Source organism: Amblyomma maculatum, chromosome 1 (genome assembly GCF_055883805.1).
Source record: "Amblyomma maculatum isolate TAMU_Amacu chromosome 1, ASM5588380v1, whole genome shotgun sequence".
NCBI classification, from domain to species: domain Eukaryota; kingdom Metazoa; phylum Arthropoda; class Arachnida; order Ixodida; family Ixodidae; genus Amblyomma; species Amblyomma maculatum.
The window spans coordinates 49,715,262-49,739,200 of NC_139344.1; the positions used below are offsets into that span (position 1 = coordinate 49,715,262).

Sequence of the window (23,939 nt, forward strand, 5' to 3'; positions counted from 1 at the left end):
ATCGTGAGGATAGCAGCAGCATGACTTGCAAACGCGAACAAAGAAAGCTCCGAGGATGCGGGAAAGTGTGCCACTGACGCGTTCGTTGTTCCGAAGCTGCCTTCCCTTCGAAGATTCTCCCCTTCCCTTCGCCCAAACTTGAAACCAGTTCTGGCCAGTGTTTCTTCTTTCTCGAAGAGCAATAGGTCCGGAGCTGCTCGCACGTCTTTGATCACATGGTAGGTAGCTGCCGAATAGGAGCGCTGCAAAGAAAGGCTGGCCGATGGCGCGAATTTTAAAGGCTACTCACGCTACTCTGGGCGACGGCCGTGCATGCGTACAGGAGGGTTCCTCGTGGAAGCTGCTGTAGAGAGCCCCTCCTGCATTTTACGGAAGCGCGGCACGGGCTGAGGCCGCCTGGAGACAATGTGGAATCGGTGCAGAAGCACCCTACGGGGCGCGTGACGACGTATGCGCTGTGTGAGACTTTGGGGAACGGAGCCGTTGCCAATCCCCCTCCATCTGACAACGGCATGCGCTAGAAGTATTGCGGCCCGGCAGCGTGGGCTGCCCGGAGAGTACTCGGAGCCAGCACAAAGGCCCACCCGTTGGCGGGCCGTTTGGCGACCGATCGCACGGGCTGAGTTCGCTATATCTGATGTGTAGTTTGTTATAAAAAATACATTATATATGCATAATGCTAGCGGAAATTCGAGTGTTCGAGATAAAACATAATTCACTCTATCCGAGTTCGTTATATTCGGGTTTGACTGCAGCAGGATAGTGCAAAAATTTTGCTTATAATAAAAATCTCTTACCAAAAGGCCCCTCAGAGCATTACTAAAAGACTTAGCACCAAAAGAAAAAAAAGCAGCTAACAGATACGAGAGCTATATTTTCAAAAGTAGACCAAAGAGTCCTCATAAGACAGTTTATGTATTTTGAATTTTTCATTATGATTTCTTATTTCTAAAAGACGTCTTTTTTCAACTTCTGGTCTATTTTCCTCCAACAAGTTTGCACCAAAAATCTTCAGGTTATGTGTAATTTTGTAGTAATAGTAGTGTAAGACTCTTATTCCGCCAAAATTTGCAGGCCAACATTTAAGAGAAGTATTATTTATGTGTACGAAAGAGAATTTGAGTACCTACATTTCGGTATATTCCATACACACCACAGCAGTATAAATACACCATTTAACGAAAGGAATTCTCTAAGGCCCATCAGAAATCATCTTTTTCATGATCCTATAAGTGTTAATCAGAGCATCGACTACACTCGAAGTAGGTTTCTTTAGAAGCCGTGCAATAACAGCTCGGTGGTGGAAGAAGCAGACCCCCTTCCCCCAAAATGAACTAGCACATTTGTCTCGCAGTCAAACTCCACTGAGACACATAGAGTTGGAAGACCAGGAGTTGTACCTTCTGAGCAAGTGAATGTGCAGGTGATGAAGGAGGCACCATCCCAAGCAGCATGTACGTGTGGAGCAACACAGGGACTGCAGTCACATCTTTGAACTGGCAAAAGAAGAGGAAACGAGAGCGCAATCAAACTGTTAAAGAAGACACAGCAGGTACATAGCCTAGTACTATACTTTAACAGTGCTCACCACAGAAGCCAACCTATTCCACCCAAAGAATGAGAAAACTAGAGGAAACACTGAACATGAGCACGCATCCTCTGCTGAAGTTAAATTCAGCACTGTAGAACGCTTTCACTGCCAGTTCTTGGCGACGATAGCCTTAGTGACCTGTGTGCCGTAAAACCCAATACAATACAGTGTACACAAAAAACAAAAATGCTGCAATAAAAATACAGAAAAGCAAGAACTACGCTGCAATAACCTGAATAATACTAATATGTTTTCGTCAACAGAACCGTTGAAAATATGCAACTGATAAAAAGAAATGTAAAACTAAAACTCAACTCTAGACCACAATGCACCCGAGTTGCAAAAAGGGACTGTTTGCACCCAGCATAACAACTTTGATAAAGAGATGAAAATGATGCCACCTTATTTCCATGCACTGCAGTTACATCACTGGTGAAACAAGATGGTTGCTGTGACTACCTCTTTTCCTCTGCAGGAGATGAGGTAGCCCAGCATAAACTGCAGCAGGTTCACCACAGGCTGCAGCACAGCCATCACAAGAGCTCCTTGCTGTCCAACCAAGGAGGCCGAGCCACGCCACGGTTTCAAAAACTCCTCCGAAATTTTCTGCGACCATTCAACAAACATTTGCAGAATTTTAGTTGTTTGTGAAAACACTACAGTGACAAAACTAAGTTACACAGTAAAAAGCAATCATTAGGCAGGATGCTTGAGGCTCTGAATGTGAAATCAGATCATGCAGTTCATACTACAGACTGCAACATTTTATACTAAAGACAAGACAACCCCCAAAATCAACAACTCTCAGCGACTGCACAATGTAAGCCCCCCCCCCCCCAAAAAAAAAAGGGGGGGGGGGGGTCACAGAATTTAAGCATCTTGAAAACAAAAACTGCAAGGTCATAAGAAAAAACTTAAAAAAACTACCGGACAGGGAGTTATAAGATTACCGCTATAGAGTGAGTGTCAACGATAAGATCGACAACTTAAACTGGATCAGAGAAATGAGCACAGTTGCCGACCTAAAATTTGGAACCCGTTTTTTGAACATGCTCAATTAATTTACCTTTTTTGGAAGCACTGCTTCATGCCCCTAAAAGCTGGCCGTATTTGGCCAATTGGAAAGAAAGCACAATTGAATTGAGGACACATCGCAATTGATTGGTAAATTTTTGGGACCTCATTCACGCGCTCACCCCAGCATCATCACCAATAGCAAAGACACCACATAATGAGTACAGTGGAACTTCATAGTTAAAATTTCAAGAAGGATCAAACAAAGCGAAATTAAAATGGGAGCCTTTTGAATGATGGGGCTGATATTCCTCACAGGCTGACACGTGCACACACACGGCAGTGAGCTAGCACCATGCCAACATAAATAAAGTTCACGGTACTGACCTGTGCCAAACCCTTTTGCCCCAAACAAATGAAGAGGCAGCAGCAAAGCATGTGCAAAGTGCACGCCTCCCCAGAGACAATAAGCTGAAGAAAACAATGGCTCTCTAGGATGCAGGAACATCATACCCGAAAAAAGGTGCATCACAGTCCCTATACTATTGCAGCACTACAAAACCGTCCTTTTGATGACAGGAAAAAAAAACAAAAAAAACTTGCCTTAATAAATAAGGAAGCCACCACAGAGCATGCTGCCTGCTCCGGAATTAGCTGCCGGCTCTACCCGTTAGGCCTAACGAAGAAGCCTGACGCAGCACGCTTTCTCTTGTCATTAACACCACCCTGGCCTTTCATTTTAGGCTCTGTGTAAGGCAGGTACACTGTAGTTCCCACAGAGGCACATTTGCTTGCATTACGGTCTCTGTTACAATCTGTGTGCTTGTGCATCAGCTGCTGGCAGCAGCAGCGCAGAGAGAGAAAGCAAAACTTGTGAGCAATCCCTGCCCACGACCTGTGCACATGATGCGCAGCAAGATTTACAGTCATGTGAACCTTACAAACGTGCACAATACACTACTGACCTCTTCCTCCACCACACTGGTAATTAGAAATAAATAACATTTTTGCTGTGTTTTGTCTTCTGGACTGCCAGGTTCTTTGTTAACATTTTCACAGTCCCCAGAGAGTCCGGAAAATCAGTCAGCAGCTGTATGTCACAGCAATGAAGGTTGCTTGCAAATGTAGAAACATAACCACTATACAGTTTACCTGCAATATTGTCAGAAAAATAGTAAGTCCATTCTTGGAGAAAATCTGCATGATGGTATACTTGTACTTCAATTCTTCCTCATCATCTGTAAATGACATTACAAAAAGTCTGTCACAAGCTTTGCGCAAAATGCAAACAGCACTCATACAATTTTTCGTCACTTGAATGAAAGATGTGGTATGTGAGGAAGTTGCTTTGAGGAGTATTGCAAAACAAGCAAAGTCATTACACACATGCACTTCTGCAGCGTTTTCACGATGGCTGCTTTCCCCCCAAGTAGATCTTACCTGCTAGAATTAGAAAACTGTGGCTTCTGCACATTTTTTGCACTACTGCATTTTGTTCTGTGTGCTAACCTCACTGTAGCAATGAAACCACATCAGCAGCTACAATAAAAATCCATGTCCCTCATAATCAGACTGTCGTTTTTCAGAATATGTATCCAAGTGAACCCGTCTGCTGCCCTTGCGGCTGCTCTTGTGAATGTGTGCTTCTAATGCCATCAGATATGGCCACAGAATTTAAAAGTGGCATGAAATTCTACATGAGTCTTAGGCAACTTCCAAGCCTAAAATAAAAAATGTACCTGTGCTGAGAAAAAAAACTGCTGCCAAAGCTTCCCTGCTTTTCTCACAGAAATTCGACACCATTTACGAACCTAATGCAGCATCAAGTGTGACGAAACTGGCTTGTGAGGGCCAAACACACCACGAGTTCTTACTTCGGCTCTGGCATTATGAACAAGCACGAAAAGTCAGTCAAGCTTACGTTGCAGCCCACACTGTTACAATCTCTACGTCTTGTGACCCTTCATCTAAGCAGTTTCAGGAGCTATTAGTGTGCTATCAGTGCTTTCTCCCCTTTTCTCCACATTCTCGCTGCTTTGGGGCCACTTTCTTCACTTATGTCCATGTGGTTCCATTTTGCCCGAAATCAAACTGCACAATCACCATATGCTATTGTAAGCAGTGGAGCCTCTTCATATGCAACAGTGCCGCTTATGGTGAGTTGGATGCAGTGACAGCTCCACTGCGCCGCACCATGCAATATGCATGAGGGGGCCTTACGATTTTGAAGCAGTTCGGCTTCGATGCTCCCAACCAGAGCTCTTTAATATTAGCAGTTCTGAAATTTCCCATACGGCCCACATGTCAAAAAACAATGATTCTGATTGGTCAAAATTTGAATGCTTGCGAATAGTGGCGATGCTTGCGGTCGTTAAAGGAAACTATGTCTAAGTTGAAAACTTTCAGATTGTTGATAAATATGCAAGCGCCAGGAAAATAAAAATTGTTGAAGAGTTGCAGTAGCAAAAATGTTTTAACATAACAGCCGTCGAGGTAATTAAGTTGGAAAAGAAGAAAAAAAAAAAAAAGTGATTTCCTGAAGACAATGATGACAATAGCAGAAAGCTTCTATTGACCGCTTCCTAAACGTTCGCATTAAAACTAGTCACTTTTCGAAGCGGAGTTTTCCATCTGGTACGATCCAAATGCTCTGCTCCCAACAGCATGCACGCAATAAAGCATTAATGGAAACTTAAAAAACAGTCACTTCCACACTGCTCTCACCTCAAAATCAAGCAACTATTACCCAAACTTTCACGAAAAGAACTTAAAGTGATGCGAGCACCTCTAGTCAGCTTGTTCAGTCATTTGATAACTTGAGCAATTTATTCTGGTCCCTTAAAATTTTACTTTATAAGCAAGGCTCTTGACTAAAACTGAGTTTACTTATCCTGCACTACTAAGTGCCTTCTATACCTGATATCTGTTCCAAAAACAGTCTGCTGAATCGGAAAGATAAGGCAGCCATTTGAGTGAAAATGGCTCGTCTTTTTTCTATCTGTTATATCCGTGTCTCTTACAATGGGGTTCAGCTTTGGTAGTGAGTCTAGAAATAACCCTTCCTCACATCTAAACTACAAACAGTCAGCACACTAATTATGCCCCCATTTAAATTTTAGTCACCAAGTACCATTAAAACGCAAGAGTAAAAAACATGAGTGCATGTGTTTAGTTTTAAGTTTTGAAGTGTTCAGTATCTCATTCTAGCTACTAAATATATTCATATTTGACCCTGAAAATATCTGCTTCGATTTACAGTCAACTTTTATTATCTACTACGTCTATCAACCGTGCAACCAAAGGTTTGATGTGCACACACCTGAGGTTGTGACTATTACAACAAATATTAGAAGAAAACGTCAACAACTAGCCTTCGAATTCTGCTTCACAAAACTGGCCATAGGGCTCAACAGAACAAAACACGCTGTCATGTAGAGCAAAATACATTGAACGCACCAGATTCCCCAGAACGGAACTCTCTGGGTGGGAGACCAAGGTATTGCAAGATTCGCAGGGAAGTGATCAGTTCTGGAGGCAGGAACTCAGCCGAGCGAGCATTGTTGATACATTCTAGGAGGTGACCAACTGACTCATGGGTATACGAAGGCAAGTTCACTGTTGGACTCATCCAATGTTTCAGTTCTTGCAGCCGCAGTGGATGTGCTGCAAATGTGTGCCACAGGCATCATAAGCATATCACAGGAATGGTACGCCACACTGTAGCACAACTATCTTTACTCACTGAGACACACAAAAATGGCATGAGGAAAGAAATGTTAAAACTATAAGTCGTTATCTGAATTAAATGGCAAAAACTTGCAGCAAGAGCACCAATGACGCATCAAGAGTGACTGCATGGCCTTTCTTTTTTTTCTTTTTATGTGCAATCTGTGGCACTGGCCTCAGCACAGCACAGTTGTGATTTAGACTGCCCATCTCTGCCCGGCTTATGTGTTTTTACAAAGAAAGATGCAACAGGACTGATGTAGCTATGCAGCGCTGAATTTTACCATGGAATCTACAGCAAACCATGATGCAAATGTGGACTCGGCGACTGCTGGTGGGCAACGAGCAGCACGGTCTAGCAACAGCCAAAGAAAGCTATCGCTGGCTATAGAACGGACAAACTTGATATGCAGAAGCATAGGAAATGCATCCATGCAGATGGGTTTATGGCTGACAGGATGTATTTACTCACTACTGGCACCCACTACTGGTGGTGAGTACAGCTTGGTTGGCGACTGTGCCGCCACAAACTGCTTGCAGTGCGCCCTCGATTGGAGACCACAACTTTGGCAATATGCAGGCCACATGCTGCCACACGCTGCTGTCTGTCGCAAATTTCTCTCAGTGCACACAGCGTGACTAGCTATTACAAAGTCAGCAATGTGTGGGCAGCATGCCGTGCTCTAGATTTCGGTTATGGCTCATGCGTTCCTATTGTCTGTAGTGGAATGGAAGAGTGTTCAGAGCATAAGAAATTTTGCACATTCAGCCGGATGTAAAATAGTGAGGGAGTTTTATGAATTTGCATCGCCCCGAAATTCATATAATCCGGGATCTATCACCAAGATTTTACTGTTGTAGCAAAGGGTGTACCATTCAGTGTGGCAGAAGAAAAAAAAATCTGCCTGTTGCATAATTTCTTCCGCTTACTCTGCAAATAAAACATGCCTCCAAAAATAAAAATGAGAAAAATTAATTACTGCATGTAATTAGCGGGCGATGTATTTGAATCACACTCTCTTATCTGAAGCCTGCCGTAGCCCCCCGTAGAGCCCCAGGGCTAAAATAAATCTGAATGCAGTTCCTTTTTTATACATATAAAAAAATATTTGAACCCTCTATAAAAAAAGCGCCCTGTATGCTTAAAAACTCCGAATGGAAGAATTCCCACAGAAAATACCGTTCCCGCTAGTGCCATCTAACACAGGTATAAGATTACATGCTGCGCCAAATTGCTACTCATATTTTGTCATCATGTAGCAGCACATAAGTAGGTTTTGCCTTTTGACACAGCTTTGCATAATTGGTGAAGCACACTGCAATTTCAATGTTTGAGGAAAATAACAAAACTGTGAAACATGGAGTTGCGCAGCACAGGCTGCGAACATGTGCTGGAGCCAGTCAACATATGCCCGCAGTGTGAGACGCAAGGAAGGGCACGCACGGCACATCCACACCTGCACAGCCGTTACGATTTTTAATATTATAGCGTGAGCGTCGATCAGACTGCTGGTCAGCACCTTACAACGGCGATAAGCGTGTAACTCTCGCTGCGTTACACGCTTATCGGCGTTATAAGGCGCTGACCAGCAGTTTGGTCGACGCTCGTGCTATATTATTAAAAATAAGGATGGCTGTGCGTGCTAGATATCAGCACCCATGCTGCTATCCTGGATTACAACAATAGGACCACAGAGCGCATGACACCCTCATGTGCCAGGGTGGTTGAGCTTCTTTTTAGTGTGAAAGCCCTCACATGATCATCAGAGCCAGAGCCGGGCAAAAATCTTGCTTGTCTCTCATTGGTTGCCACAGCAACTGCGATGCCAGCCACTGTCAAGCCACCAAAGTGGTGAATGGGATAATGGTGTGCACAACAGATACCCCTGTGGCACATCTAATTTTCTTTTCAGGCCTAGTGTGTTAGCGTGAAAGGCGAGCAAGCAGCATCAGGCACATGGCAGATGCATGCTCCTTTTCGACAAGTGGCGCGAAGCAGTGCTAGACATAGAAGCGCGGTGTGATACATCTCACGAGTGGCCGTCCGTCATCGAGTCAGAAGCGAAATGCAGTGCAAATAAATGCTTTCAGTGATTTTTATTTTTCCATTTCTGCTATCCGAAGGTTATACCCAGGTTTATATACGGGTCCACATTATATGCAGTTTTTTACGGTACATTCTCCAGATGCTTTTTCATTATTTGTATACAAACCGAAGTTTAGAGGCTTAAAAAGACACTTCAGTTCCTTGCATCAACAGACTGCTGGAAGATGCAATCACTGAATTGCAATTTTTTTTTTTTTTTTTAGGAGGTGCTGCAAGAAAGAAAAAGATATGATGCAAAAACATTTCACCACATATGAGTAATGTGAATGGCTTACTCTGCTCACTGAGCTGAATGAAGACTTCAGAGTAGTTCTGAAGGAGCAGGGTGCTGTCGGAGTTGTGGACTGTTAGCAAAACAAGTTCAGTAGCATAACCGAAGCAGACTGATTTGCAGAGCCGCATGTCGAAATCAATATCTCCTGAAAAACGTAATAAAAAGAAAAGCAAGCTTGTGCCTTCTGAACGAGTAAACTTCAGATGAAGAGCTCAGCTACCAAAGAAGCCAGAAAGACACAGTTTTACACAACAGGAATGAAGAGGGATTCACTAGAACGAAATTCAAATGCTGCCACGAAAGACTACACTAGCAAGTACAACTTCTTCCACCAACATCTCTCAATAAGAGATAAAATTCTGCCCTGTATTATCAAAAATTGAAGCTCAAGCACACTGGAAAGAGTGAAAGGATGGTACAGCTTTACATACAAAATTATTATTAGAAACTGCAATAAATTGCAATAGTTGCTTTATAAGTAGGCACTTGGGCTGCACACATCAATTCGTCAACAGTGGACTCCCGATTTTCTCTTTCTCTCTTCTAAACCAGCCAGCCCTTCTTTGGATATTCAAATTTATGCACAGACAGACCAGTGCATCACGCACCATGAGCTAACAGCAGAAATGATGCTGGCAAACTGCAATTTGAAGAAACTCTTGGAGAACTAAAATTTCCAATCTGGAGCACTTTGGAGCAAAGAAACACGAATTTAGAAGCCGTCTGGGGCATCAAGTTTCCCATCTTGAGCACTTTGTTGTTTTTGTATTGATTTAGAAGCAATCCACAGCATGAGACTTTTGGTTTTCAAATATCTTAGGATGGAAAACAAAGCTAGAAAAGTGCGACAGGAAAAAAAGGCACACCTGTAAGACTGTCGTTATTGGAAAAAAATCGCACTAAAGAGGTCTATAATTAGGCCTTGAATTGCTGTCTTTTTGCAAATCTAAGCACCCCCTATTTTTACGCATCCGCGGCATAATCTCCAGCTTAATGTGTTGCTCTGTTCAACACTATGTGACAGATGGCGAGTAAATATGGTATGGCGAGTAAGTACGGTATACAGTCGAACCCGGTTATATCGAACCCGGATATATCGAATTTTGGTTATATTGAACTCACGGAATATCCCCTTGAAAATCCCATGTAAACGTATAGGAAAGCCGCGTCATATATCGAACTTAATTACACCGGGCGTTCGATATATCGAACTCCACACCACGCACTGGAAAGTGTGCCTTCCCCAAAGACAATCGCATCACCCTTGGCCGTTTGCCGCGTGACGTTTTCAAGCCACGCGCGGAAGGAATGAGAGGGGACAGTTCGGCGACGGCTGGTCTGGGCAGCGCCGCACCCATTCCCCAAAGGCACGCATCTGCAGTTATCGTTTCCCGCGGGCCAACACATGACGTTTGCAAGCCATGTGCGTAGGTGCGCCCATCCTTTTGCCGAGCTATCTCTCCTTCACCACGCGCTACGCATGTGCCAAGCCAGCTCAGCCCGTTTTCAGGCAGGCGTCGGACGCTTTCTACGCTTTCTCCAGCGTGTGTTGCGAACCCTCTGCACGTGGCGGCTTGGCTGACGTGGCTATGGCGCCTGCGGACGTTAAAAAGCGGCAGCTCTGTTTATTTAATTTTTTTCTTTTTTTGCGAGTCATCTTTCTTATCGGACGTTAAGAAGCGGTAGTCTTTTTTTTTTTTTTGGTGGAAGTCGTTTATCCTTGCATGTATGAATCAACGAAAGCACACGGTCAGCTGCTGCGATCATGACACCTGCCTCAAGCGCGGCGTGATAAATCGAACCAGGCTTGTGCAATCAAGCCATCACGGGCACTCTGCCAAGTTCGCTCCCCGCCACCGAAGGAGCTATCAAAAGATAAACGCGCCCCGACGTTATCGCTGCGCAGCATCTTGGCACGCTGCCAAGAAATGAGCTGTGGATGAGACGACTGAAATGGAGTGACGCGCGGCATCGACAAGCAAGCGAAAACGCTCGCGATTTCTGCCGCGGCGACACAGAAACCTTGTTTTGAGCTGCCGCGGTGGCTCGAGCGACGAGAGAGATGCAGTTCCAACAAGTTTGAAATTTTTTCGCTGTGTCGCTGCCGCTTGTCGCTGAGGTCGCTCAATCGCTTGCATGTGAGCGAGCTGTCCTTAACACTTTTTTTTTTTTTGAAATTTTCGGTGCAAAAGTGGAGGGTGGGTTCATTATGCAAGTGGGTTGATTACGCGACAAATACGGTATCGTTTTTTCGCATCGTAAGTGCCGTCACAAGCCGATTTCTGTATATCAAATTATCGATATATCGAACTATTTAGCGATCCCCTTCAAGTTCGATATATCCGGGTTCGACTGTATTTACTTGGGAGCAGTAAACGCGCTGATGAAAAAACAGGCACTGAGCATCTGCTTTTGAGTGAAAACGTGCCCAAAAATGACAATTTGTTTGTAGATATCAAAGCAGAACTTCTCCAAAACATTAAGGCCTTCCGTGGTTTTCATCACAGCTCTGACAAAGCCTCCTTACAAGCACAAGGCAGCGTGCAGCTGTGCTTGGCTCTCCAATAAGCTGCCGAAACTATAAGGAGACTGGTTACCTGCGATAGCGTGGAGTACCAGTCGGACCTTGACATTTGACATGCTTTCCCCCCCCCCCCCCCTATTTTTTTTTTTTAGTGCAAGTGGCGCTGTCTTATCTGACATCAGCCGCCACTGCTTTGTGTGTCAGGAGCACTTGAGTAAGACGAAAAGACTGAATTAAGCAAATTTAGAAGAAAGCGTGGTACAAGTTAAGTGGTTTCAAAATGCATTGAAAATAACCCTGCCAAAAAGAAATTTTGAAATTTCTTTTCAACTAACAGAAGTATGAATTACTAATGCTTGAATCATCAGGAGTCCATCAAACAATGGTTACTCAAAGGGCCCCATACTCGTAAGCACCGCAGTAAAAATGTACTTATGCACAGCTATAAGCTTTTCATTGCAAAGCATAGGCCGTTTTAAATCATCTGCACATTAAAACCTCTCAGATTTCTTATATGTCAGCCAGTTCTGCCACATTTTATGTACACTTGTGCTTCCTTCATGCAGAAGCAATTATTCAGACTCGGTCGCTTTCATGATCCCCGTGAGCCAGGCTATTCTTGATCAGGCCCTCGAGCTGACAGCGGCAATTCTGCCAGGAATGTGTACAAAGCCTGCACTAACACTTCCCAACCGTGCATTTTTACAACAAAAGGCAGAGCGTCGGAGTCACCATGTTGCACACCTGAAGCAAACATAAAAGTTCAAACACAGCATCCCCATGCAGTTGTGTCCACTTGGAGGGGGGGGGGGGGGGGGGGAGGGGGGGACAATGCCTAGCAGCAATTCTGGCAATTGAACACACTGCATCAGATTTTCACAAACGCAACTTTACAAGATTGACTGTCACGGTCCAAAATTCAACTGTATATCATGGAACGCTACCTATGCGTTGCTGCCACACCAGGCGCAGTGCCAGGGCGAGCTCTCCCCATATGCTGTCACTCGTCATTGCTAAGCAAAGATGATATCGTGGCAAATGCAACGTGCCATATATGCAGAAATTGCCACATCTGCGCATGTGTATTTCACCACCAAATTACTGCTCTGTCATAATTAAATGCAACCTTTGAACAGCTGATTCACACTAGGCCTAAATAGCTGGGTTGCTGGATTTAGGTCAACAAAAGTTTGAAATTCAATGACATGCGAGCCTGATGACGCCTCCATTTCACTGCCTGCACTGCCTGTGTTTTCTAAACATAGAGAAAGTGGCAACCACCCAGAACAGGTGCTGAAACTTTATCGGGCTGATGGTGGCTCGAGTATTGGCATAAAAACTACACTACGGGAATCCACACTACCGCAAGACAGCTACGGTCATTATAATTAAGCGGGCTTCAACAGACGCCAATATTTTGAAATGGTGATGACAACCAAGGCTATGCTACCTTGAATTGCCAAAATACGGCACTGCGCAATGCCAGAGCAATGAGTTTGGAGCAGTTTGACGCAATTTCCTCCTATTTTATCAGGATGGCATGCGTTTTCTGGTTTGGCACAGCTTGGTGCAAGGGTGGCATCACTGTCACAGTGCCGTGCTGTCAAGTCTCAGTAACACATAAGAAAATATAGCTGAAAAGCTGGGACATTTTTCCATGGGCAAACAAGACATCAGTGACTTACCTGTATTTTTCAGAAATGGGATCAAAGCATCAAGGTTTTGATCCATGGCCAAAACATCCACTACAGCTGCCCGACCAACATCTGAGAAGATTATTGTGTAGAGGTCATGTAGGCAAGACACCACATCAGCATCATCTAGCTCCTTTTTCAGATTCCCTGCAACACGAAGGAGACATAAGAAACAAGTAAGCAAGTTTCTTTGCTGCAAGCAACACTGAAGTTTTCATCATATGGTTCTCACGGGCACTGAAAATCAAAACATATCCGAAATTGTATTACTGAAAACAAGCTTAAAAAAACTTGCGAATAAAACATACTTGGCATAGAACTTACCTTTACTACAGCACTTTGAAATAATCTGTGAACCCGGGCTGCACTTTTTGTTTCTCAATGTCCAGGAGCAAGCTTTTCTGAAGCTCATACAAAGGAGCTGCAGTTTCATGCCTTTTATTTCTTGTACATTGGGATCTTTTTTTGCTGTGGTTCCGTCTGAATACACCAATGCTGCGTCTGTGCATTCTCACCTACATCCTGTTACCTTGCTCACTGTTTTGCCAAGGATCGTGTACATACCCCAACTGCCGAGCTACTTTCTTTGATGCATTTAATCTCTTCAGCATCAGACTCTTCTTTAATGTGGTCCCATCTCGTGACTCAGCCATGCCATGCAGTTTAGTCACATCACTGGTCAATCAGTGGTCAATCATGTTACCTGGCAATTACCACCTGCCAGAGACATGCTCATGATTTTTTGCTCATTTTATGCAGAATGAGGCTTTTATCACTGTCTTGCTTAATATTTGCTGAAGCGGAACTCCATTCTGGCACAGTGGAAAGCCTTCGTGGTACATTAGCATTCACTGTAGCATGGCTTGACTGCATATGAGACCACTCGGTTTAAGCCCCCCAATTCATGCAAACGACTTCTTGCAAATACCAAAACTGACATGCAAATCTCACCTCTCCTGTGGAATGCAAGTAGAGAGTCGACGTGCTTGAGTGCTTGCAAATGGTACACCAAGTGGATGCCCACCTGATGGCACACAGTGTCTTCAAAGGCCACCATTGTAGACTCCTCCTGAAGAGAAAGACAGAAATGGTATAAGCAGAAAGGCTAATGCAATGTGCAATGCGAAGAAACAAGCCTCTTCAAGACAAAATAAAGCACCTACATGTCACTATTTTGCACAATTTGCAGGACTCAAAAGCAGATACTAAGACCAGCCAGCACAATCAATGACGAGAGATCTGTGGCACGCTGCATATTGCAGGCATTGCTAGGCCTTATCAGCTTCAGCAGAAGTCGCTTTGGAACAGGACACCAACAAACAAAAGATTTCACATCGCAACCAGTTAACCAGCTACTATAATGATCTTACAATACAATGAAGCTACAGCTGGTTTTGGAAACATCGTCAGTGCTAAACCAGACAAACAAGCAGGCCATGCAGCGCACACCTCCCACAAATGGCTACTACGAGCTGCCAGATACCAGCAACCTATAACAAGGCTCCAGCATAAGGAGAACTTCAAATGCAAGGCTCTTTAAGACACATCAAGTGGGGTTCGAGCACCTAGATTTCACGAAACTGCTCCTAAACCAGATTTTCAATTTCGATGACAAAAACAGATCACACTTTGCCCCCCTTAACACTTTCCTGTCCGTGGAAAAAGGGGTGGTGTTTGGGTGGTGTCATTAATATTCTTTTTTTCTTTAACAACACTTGCTTGGTACAGGAGTGTCTAGTATCAAATTGTAGAGGAGGAATTCCTCTTCACAATGGTATTAGTGACATCTCAACATATTTATTGAATAAGTGACAAAAAAAGAACTAATATCAGCAAAAAATTGTAGGTAAAAAAACACACACACAAAAGCATCAAAGTTTCTTGATACAAATCAAACATAAAAAATTTTCAAGATATACGCTTTTTACAACAGGGACCAATGCAACATTGCAGCAAATTCTAGCTTTCTGTGTACAGTTTTCGCTGAGTTAGGAAACAAAACAGTAGACGAGGTCGACCCCTAGCTGTCCTCTAGCGGAAAACACGACTCCCTGCACTGCTGGTGGCATGTAATACTATCCAAAACACGTTGTTCCCCTGCAGATAACAGTTGTATCTTCAGTGATTTCTTCCGATCAGCACGTAACAAAAGCGGAAATTTTTAGGGAGCAAATGCGAAAAATCAGTGTGCGGAAACGAGACTTACTTGGTTTATAAAATTCTAAATACAAGAAAAAAAGAACACCGCATCTGAGCAGGTGTGAGAGGGAGCCCCTTTCCCATTTTGCTCGCCCAGCGAAGGAATGCACAAACGAGAAAAATCGATTAATGATTGTTCGCCTAAAAGCAATACAGGGTGGAAGGTGAGAGGTCACCAGATAATTAAATCCCATTGAAAAAAAAAAAGGACTTCTATATTAAGACACTGAGCTGTGCAGAATGGTAAATTACACTGACAAAGCACAAATCAAATGCAAGCTAGTCAGTTTTGGTTGGTTGGTTTGTGGGGTTTAACGTCCCAAAGCGACTAAGGCTATGAGAGACGCCGTAGTGGAGGACTCCGGAAATTTCGACCACCTGGGGTTCTTTAAGGGGGGACACGGGTCTTGAAGGCAGAAAAATCGCCCAAAAATCAATTTTTAGAAAACTGAAGTATTAGAATCTACAACTATTATTCTCTGATTCCACCAAGTTTCTGACCTCTCGTGTCAATATTTGAGGCGTAATATCAATTTATAACAAGTCGGCTGGCTCATTTCAAGCTGATGTTTTCACTAAAATAGTGCATTTTCAAAAAAGTATAGCTTCCGTTCCACAGCCGCGCTCCAGGCGATCTTGGTCTCTTTCGAAAGAGTGGCTTTTCGCCTTCAAATTTCGCGCTCCTGCGCGTCCTTTCGCTCATTGGTTCGATACAAACAAAGAAAAGAAAAAAAGCCACAGCACACATTCCTATTCGTTGCTTCGGTGCATGTGACAAAAAGGGACCCTGCGATTGGCCGTTCGCGTCTCGCGTCGTCTGCTGCGCGCGTCAGGGCAGTCGGAGCCGTGCCCTTAGACGCCATCTTGTCTAGTGCTGTCAGCCTCGAACGCCTCGGAGATCTCGCAGCGATGTCTACGCCAACGAGAAAGTTTGCGATGCGTCATAAATACGGCAAAAAAAGGAAAAAGTCGTCGATTGGCAATGCTAGGAAAGGTGCTTTGGTGTTGCGAGACGCCGAAAACGAGCAGATTCCTGCGTCCAGTGACCGTTTCGACGAACCTACGGATCAGCTAGGCCTAGCGGGCCCATCAAGCGAGCACACTTCAGACGTCGTCAGCCGCGTTCGTCACGATACAACGCTTCTGACGCCTTCCGATCTGGCAAGTGAAAAGAGAAAAGCCGACGCCAAACTGCGGGAGTTGGATTCAACGCCAGCAACGAAACGTAAGACAGACTTTGCCGCCAGCGATGCCGCGATCTGCCCGCTTGATGAGACGAGCTTTGCCGTGATTTGCATCGAGTCGATCAACAGCCTTCTTGACGGTGCAAAGTGTAAAACGTGTGGAGGGAGTGTTAAAATCGGCCGAGGTGATCGCGAATACGGCCTCGCTGTCAAGCTTTTCTTGACATGTGTCAACTGCGGCGACAAGGCATCGGCGTAGAGTTCGCCGCGTGTGGACGGAAAGCAAAGTGTAAATCCTTTCGCGCGATGCAAAGTACCGGCAACCAGCGGACTGCATTCAACGACATCTTTGCCGCGATGAATATTTCCCATCGTGGACTGCACACGAAAACGTGGCAGAGCTACGTAAAAGAAAAGCTGACGCCTGCCGCGACGCTTGCAGCTGAGAAAGTGATCGTTGAAATGCGCGGAGTCAGTCCGGAAGCTGTACGATGAACTGAACGTTGACAATCCTGGCAACGTAGCCGTGTCCTACGATGGGACTTGGATGACTCGTGGGCATTCTTCCCACATCAGAGTCGGCACTGTCATCGAGCTTTTTACGGGGCTTGTCCTAGACTACGTTGTCCTGAGCAATTTTCATGCAGGTTGTGAGCGGGGACCGAAAGTGGACGACCCCACGTACCAAGAATGGAGAGCAAGCCACGTCTGCCAGAAAAATACTGATAAAAAGGCTGGTGAGATGGAAGTAGAAGCGGCCCTAATCCTATTTAGAAGATCGCTCCAGAAGCACAACCTCAGATATACAACGGTGCTGTCAGACGGCGACAGCCGGTCCTTCCTCGCCCTGAAATATGACCAAGTGTATGGCTACGTTGAGGTCACCAAAGAAGATTGCATTAACCATGTTCAAAAGCGGATGGGGACAGCTCTCCGCAATCTGCTGTCAAAACAAAAAGGGTCAGGCTCGGAACCACTTGGTGGTAAAGGCAGACTAACTGGTGATCTAGTCAACAAGCTAAGTTCTTACTGTGGCTGGGCACTCTAGTCCCACAGTGGCAACATAGAAGAAATGGCAAAAGCGGTGATGGCTACCTATTATCATGTGACATCAAATGATCAGGAGTCGGATCACAGCCTTTGCCCAACAGGTTCAAGTTCCTGGTGCCGGCAAAATGCTGCGAGTGCCAAAGGAGAGCCAGCCCCAAGGCACCGCTACAGCCTTCCTAGCCATGTATGCAAGGCATTGCGACCAATTTATGAGCGCCTCTCTGACAAGAAGCTCCTTGAGCGATGTGCAAGGGGAAAAACCCAAAATAATAATGAGAGCCTGCACTCTCTCATATGGGCACTGGCACCAAAAGAAAAGCACGCATCCCTCTTCAGTGTTGAGGCCGCAGTTGCAGAAGCAGTCTTGAAGTTTAATATAGGGTACCAAAGGACCTCGGTAGGAATTTTGAATGAGCTGTGTTTGAATCCTGGCCAGAGAAGTGTGCGGCGTATGGTAGAAAAGGACAAGCTTCGGTCCGTTGCATCTACAAGCAAGCGCGCATCGGCAGAAAATTTGCAGCATGCTCTGAAAAAGCGCCACAAAGGTGGTAGTGCTCAAAATGACTATGCCCCTGGGGCATATTAACAATGTCTGGTAGTGGACATGTACATATTTTTTACTTTTAGTGATTAAAAATGACTTCAGTTTGTTTTTCTCATTTTCTCAAGATGTGAATTTTGGTCTCCTGTCAAGTTGTTTGGTGAATGCGATATCTCAACACCCATTGCAGATACAGCAATGATTTTTGTTTCAGCATTAAGCCAAATATGTGGAGCACACAATGTTGCAAGCAGATTTCTTAATTATTGCTTTAAAATTTTTTAAAATGGCACTTTTTGTGACCACTGCATTTCCATGTTACGACTACTAAGCTTCAATGTGCAATAAAATGAAAAATAATCATTCAATCAAAAATCTGCTTGCAACATTGTGTTCCTTATTCATTCTAGTGTATAGCTATATGCTAATAAGAAGTTTTTGTGAAGTGGTTTTTTCCCTATTGTTTTCACAGCAAGTGCACCATTGTTCTTAATTATCTCAACGCCTAATTGGTTCAGAGAAAAACTAATTATATTTTTGGAATCAGCACCAGGAACTGCACACGTGTGCCAAGTTTCATCACTTTAGTTCAAAAATTAAAGAAAATGGCTTTAAGACCAGTGTCCCCCCTTAACGTGCCCTGACATCGCACAGCACACGGACGCCACTCCGTTTCGCCTCCATCGAAACGCAGCCGCCGAGGTCGGGTTCGAACCCGGTCAGTTTTGATTTGTGCTACAGTCATCAATAAAAATTAGGACCTTGCACCCGAAATGACTGCTGCACACACAACAATGCCAACTTGTTTTTTTTTTGCCAATTCTAATTGTAAATATAACCAAGATCCTCAAAGCTTCTCATTTTAAGGCAAAAGCCTTTCTTGTCTCATTAACGGCATCATTAGAGTGTATGTGGACAGAGTGTGTCGGCAGAGTGTGTCCACACAAAGTGACATAAAGAAAAAAAAAAAAAAACCCTGCTATGACTGCGTTTCAAACTCGTGCCAGAATGAACAGATCTGCTTCCCTGGCAGACGCACGAGAGCATTATACTACCGCCGCAGCCAATTATGCCTCGCTTAAAACTGCAACGCATTCTCGTGCTGGGCGGTAAACACTGTCACATTGTTGTTATTCATCAAGTTCTAACTCTACACACTCTCGCGCTGTGCAGTGAACGTCGTTATCTTCATGAACTTCAATCTGTGCCACTCCTTCATTTAACCTAGCTAAATATGCCATACACATACACCATTTGGGCAATTGCAGTTAAGGCCTGCAAGCGTAGTGTTGGGCGAATCCACTAGCGGCGTGACAAAAAAAAAATTGATTATAAATTATTCCGAAGCGTCTAGTGTCAAAAAAGCAACAACACTTAGGCTTTCGCATTTCTCCAGCGCAGGTTCTGCAGTCCTTATTAAATTATTCCAAAGCGTCTAGTGTCACAACAGCAACAACACTTAGGCTTTCGCATTTCTCCAGCGCAGGTTCTGCAGTCTTCTAAAAGTTTTTTATCGACAGAGATTAGAGCCTGCACACAGCTTTATCGCCTATGTCTTTCACTGAGGTGCTAATAAACAACAGTGACAAAAGTATAAATAATGTGCCACTGTTACCACTACGACATACGACCCAGTGTGCAAGACACAGGAAGCTTCGGAAAATAATCCAGCCTGTGTTTCTTAAAATGTAGAAATTCTTTACAGCAGCCTCTGCTGTGGCAGAAAGAGGAGTCATGATCTTAAGGTGGTGCAAGACTGACGCTAGCATGGCTCACTCCAGTGGTGGAGCATGCACCCAATAGCTCAGCACTTACCTGCAACAGTGCACGATGAAGGCAGTTGGCAGCTTCATGATCCGAGAGCAAAAACAGCATCCCTGGACGCGTTTTAAGGAGTTCTGCCAGCAGCTCACGCAGTGCCGATGTGATACCCGAGTGAGATGAAGAAAGAGGAGACGATGCCAGTACGCAAAGCATCTCCAATAGATGGCTGTACAGAACAAAACAAACAGCAATGAGAAAACAACCAATAATCCTTTGATCTGAGGTTCCAATCCACAACAAAAGTTTGTTACAAACACTACCAGTCGTCTGCAGCAGAGATGTGTAAAAGTCACCAGGGTGTCTAGTAAACCATCACTTTCAAAATTCCCGACTTTTCTAGGTTTTTCCCGATTATTTCAGTTCAATTTCCCTGATGAGAAAAGAGGCTCAAATATGTAGCTGCTGATAATAATGAAAAAAAAAAAGAAGCTATTTATTGATCATATTCAGCAATTTACAATAGTGAAAAGGCTGTCATCAGTGTTAATGGCCATTAAAAGGGTCAAAAGTTTACTGAAAATCAAAAGTGCACTGATGCCAGCCTCAGAGCACGAGCAAGGGCAAGCGAGCCACCCATCCCGCAAACAGCCGAGCTAATCCAAACCAATATGGCTGCACGCATGTGCTTGGCATTTTCCAGAGACCATAGCAGCACAGCTCACCGATCACTTTCGCGCTGGCTGCTGCAGGAGCAGTTATTCCTGCTTTTTGTCGCACACTACACTACGCAGTGCTTCCGCATATTTTATTGAGTATCCATCTCACAGGCATATTGGTTCTTCTATTGTGGCAGCTCAGCCATGCACTGGCGTCAAAGTAATGTATCGTACCTCGCCTTGCGGCCGACCGCGTGCTGGCGGGACAGCACAAACAGAAAAAAATCTGCATGAATAACGTACTTGCTCGGCACAAGCTTAAAATGAAAATGCACTGCAGAATATATCGCCCCATTTTCCCTGACTTGGCAAAAGTTTTGATGCTTTTCCTGACATTTCACAAATTTTCCCTGGTGCATAAATTTCTCTGATAATTCCCGGTCTTCCCAGTTGCTAGACACCCTGGCCACAGTTCGGAGCTTGAGTCTAGCCCCTGCCTGATGCTGAAAGGCCATGATGCTGAAAGGGCATGAGGCCGTTTGTTCAGTTTATACAGGTGCTATGTTTTATCCTAACTGGGGAGCATGTCTTAAAATGCACATGTCTGGTGCTTTCGCCCTGAGAAGTCCATCTAAAATGTAGCTTTTCCCTTCTACGAAGGGCAGCCTGGTGCCAGAGATGAGTTTAAAATAGTGGCTTACTCTTGTACATCTTTCCCTGTGATGAGAAAAATGAGAGTAGAACTAACAATTTTTGCAAGAATTTGTATTTTAAGTTCAACAAAGGAAGCTAGACCAAAGTTGACAGTTGCTCATTGTTCTATTAAAACCTCGTAACTCTCCTTTTATTCAGGCAACATCAAATGGAGTGGACATTATTACAATTTATGGATAAGGCTGAGCACAAACAAAGGATTTTGAAGCGAAAGCTTCACTATGCCATCTAAAGCCAAGGTCGCCGTGCATGGCACAAGCCACTACTGCATATGTGCCGTAACCACAGCATTTAGCTTCGCCATTCCACAGGCATTCTGCCGCTACGCTCGCTACAGAGAGGAGGGTAGCGGCATACAAGCAGATGCTCGCGCCGGCACGAAGAGGAAGAGAGGGGTAGTTTCCAGACTGCACATGAGCGCACTGCACCAGAGAGCTGACCAAGTGGAGCAGGAAAGCATCTGGCGGCATTGCATGCATAGGGCATGAAAGTGGATTCTGCCCACAATGGAGTAATTTTGACCACTTGGGGGATCTCAAACGTGCACTGATATGCACAGCACATGGATGCCTTTCCATTTCACCTCCACCAAAGTGCAGCAGCCAGCAGTCGGCTTCGCAACTGGGTACTCTGGTTTCACAGCTGCTTTCACTCCACATTCAGTTCCGCAGCATTGAACCCCTTTAACTTTTTCTGAATGCAAGAAATTTCAAACAGTTTTTCTCTCGCAAGCAGTCACTGTTTCCTGCACGGTTTAACACTGGTTCCTCAACATTCCTTTAAATGTTTAGAAGAGACAGGTTATCACTGTGCTGAAAGTGCCAATGCGATGGCAGTGCTGCGGCCACCACACATTGTTTGCCAACATTTGTGGGATATACTACAAATGTTATCTTGGTGATGTAGTATACTTAAAACCACCAGAATACTCTCAAATATAGCTTTATAAGACCTAGGCATAATGGTTAACATGACTACAGCCCCTAGAAATAATTGCCAGTCTGAAGTCTCCACGCTCCTCCCTGTGGAGAAAAATGTAATGTGCTTCTACTGTATGCAGTGGCGGCGCTGCATGCAGTTGGAGTGTGGTTGGCTGCCTCACAGCTATTGTCATCAAATTGATCTGGCGGTCATGGCTCTTGGTTTGATTGACTGGTTGGCTTATAGGGCTTAATGTTCGAAACCAACTAAGGCTATGAGGGAAACCATATTGGAGGGCTTCGAAAATTTCGACCACCTGAGTAAAGTGAAACTGATATTGCACAGAGCATGAGCGCCTTACAGTTTCGTGATTATGTTCTTTCGCTTGTCTCAACAGAAGCACTCAAAACGATGTTTTCTATGCATAGTTTCTTCAAGCTGAGAAAGGGAAACCCTCGTCAATCAAACACATTTTCATAGCTCCATCCACAGCCAGCCCAGCAGGTAAAAAATGCTGCTCATTCTCACATAAAAAACGCCAATTGCAAAGAACTGTTTGTTCCCAACATATACCTAAAGGGTATATGTGCAAATTGATGAATTCTAAACAACAAACAGCGAGGTGACTGACAATAAAAACTGCACGAAACCAAAAATGTGCATGAAGTGGACACAAAATAATAAAAGCTCTACACGCGTACTGGTGGCAGCAAAAAGAGGTAGTGTAGAGGGAATCGGAAAGGGTAGCTGCCATCAGGTACAAAGGAAAGAGAGGGAAATGGGTTCAAAAGATAACAATAGGAAAAGATGAATAAAATCAGCAAGGTAAAAAAAAGAAGGGAGAGAGAGAATGAAAAAAGTAGAAAAAAAGTGGAGGGAACAACCGCACACAAAAGAAATGTTGCAACCATGCAGGGGGCAAGGCGCCAATACAGAAACAAAAACAAATGTAAGAACTGCTTTCTCTTCTTCGAGAGCAATTCAAACATCCACCTGATCAAACATTCTTAGTTACTGCAACATATTTACGAAAGGAAGGAATACATTTTGCCTAAAATGCAATTGCATGCCAAATTACTGGATACACCTCACAAATTGTGGTCCGTTTGAATAAACTAGAAGACCAAATTGAATTTCAATTCATACGATTGCAATGAATAAGTTAAAATGAAAAAAATATATATATATGTGCGGTGCACTCATAATGAACTCACTTTTGTTTGAACATGTTGAAAAGTGCTGGGTAGGGATCAAAGGATATCTGTGGTGCTTCAAAGCGACTCTGTGCTGGCAGGTAGCGCAGGGGATGTGCCTGTAGAGCAATGGAAAAGATGTGTCAGTAGCCCCCACAGCTTATTCATATGGCAGCCTTTTAGCCCGAAAACTTATTCACACAAACTACTGAGCATCAACAATGAGAGAATGCAGCAATGCAAACAAAAAATAAAATGAGAGTTCACAATTACCACTTCACTAAACACTGCATTCATTTTAGCCTAAGCATGTCAAACATCGGTATTCCACACTAGTCACTCTCAATAGCAGAAATTTTTTTGTATCAGTGCTTTTACAAAATCGATTCTTGTGCAATAAAACCTCATCAATTCAAATTTAACATTCAAGGTACCCAAAGTTCGATTTATTGCACAGCCTCAAAAAGTGACAAAAAACCCTCGGATTACGGCAGATTTATTTGGTGGAAGATTGGGCAATGGTCACCTGCTTTTGAGATGAGGACAGCATGACAAAAAAAAACTTTTCACTTTTACACTGACACTTGATTGCATGCACACTGTCAGAGGTATTGAAGCAAAAATGCTTCAGAACGATGAGGGATTCCCCGGCATCCTTCACAGTGCAGCACAGTAGTGGTGGATACCTTTCACAAGCAGCTTGCAAGGTAGCTGCAGCCATGGCCGCCTGTATCAGATGCGCGGCTATGCATCACTGTACAAACAGCAAACAGCACATGACATAGTT

At 44.2% G+C, this 23,939-nt stretch overlaps 1 protein-coding gene across 7 annotated transcripts in view; it reads right to left on the minus strand.

Annotated features, from left to right (window-relative positions):
- Nucleotides 1–23,939, minus strand: part of vir (VIR_N domain-containing protein) — a 228,572-nt gene that overhangs the window by 103,223 nt on the left and 101,410 nt on the right. For all 7 annotated transcript variants that reach the window (XM_084588113.1, XM_084588114.1, XM_084588112.1 and 4 more), the window contains 9 exons: nucleotides 23,174–23,271; nucleotides 19,720–19,894; nucleotides 13,882–13,999; nucleotides 12,922–13,077; nucleotides 8,714–8,857; nucleotides 6,062–6,268; nucleotides 3,758–3,843; nucleotides 2,051–2,197; nucleotides 1,401–1,496 (listed from right to left, as the gene is read on the minus strand). In XM_084588113.1, the coding sequence (XP_084444239.1) occupies nucleotides 1,401–1,496; nucleotides 2,051–2,197; nucleotides 3,758–3,843; nucleotides 6,062–6,268; nucleotides 8,714–8,857; nucleotides 12,922–13,077; nucleotides 13,882–13,999; nucleotides 19,720–19,894; nucleotides 23,174–23,271 (1,227 nt within the window). The remainder of the gene's footprint in view (nucleotides 1–1,400; nucleotides 1,497–2,050; nucleotides 2,198–3,757; nucleotides 3,844–6,061; nucleotides 6,269–8,713; nucleotides 8,858–12,921; nucleotides 13,078–13,881; nucleotides 14,000–19,719; nucleotides 19,895–23,173; nucleotides 23,272–23,939) is intronic.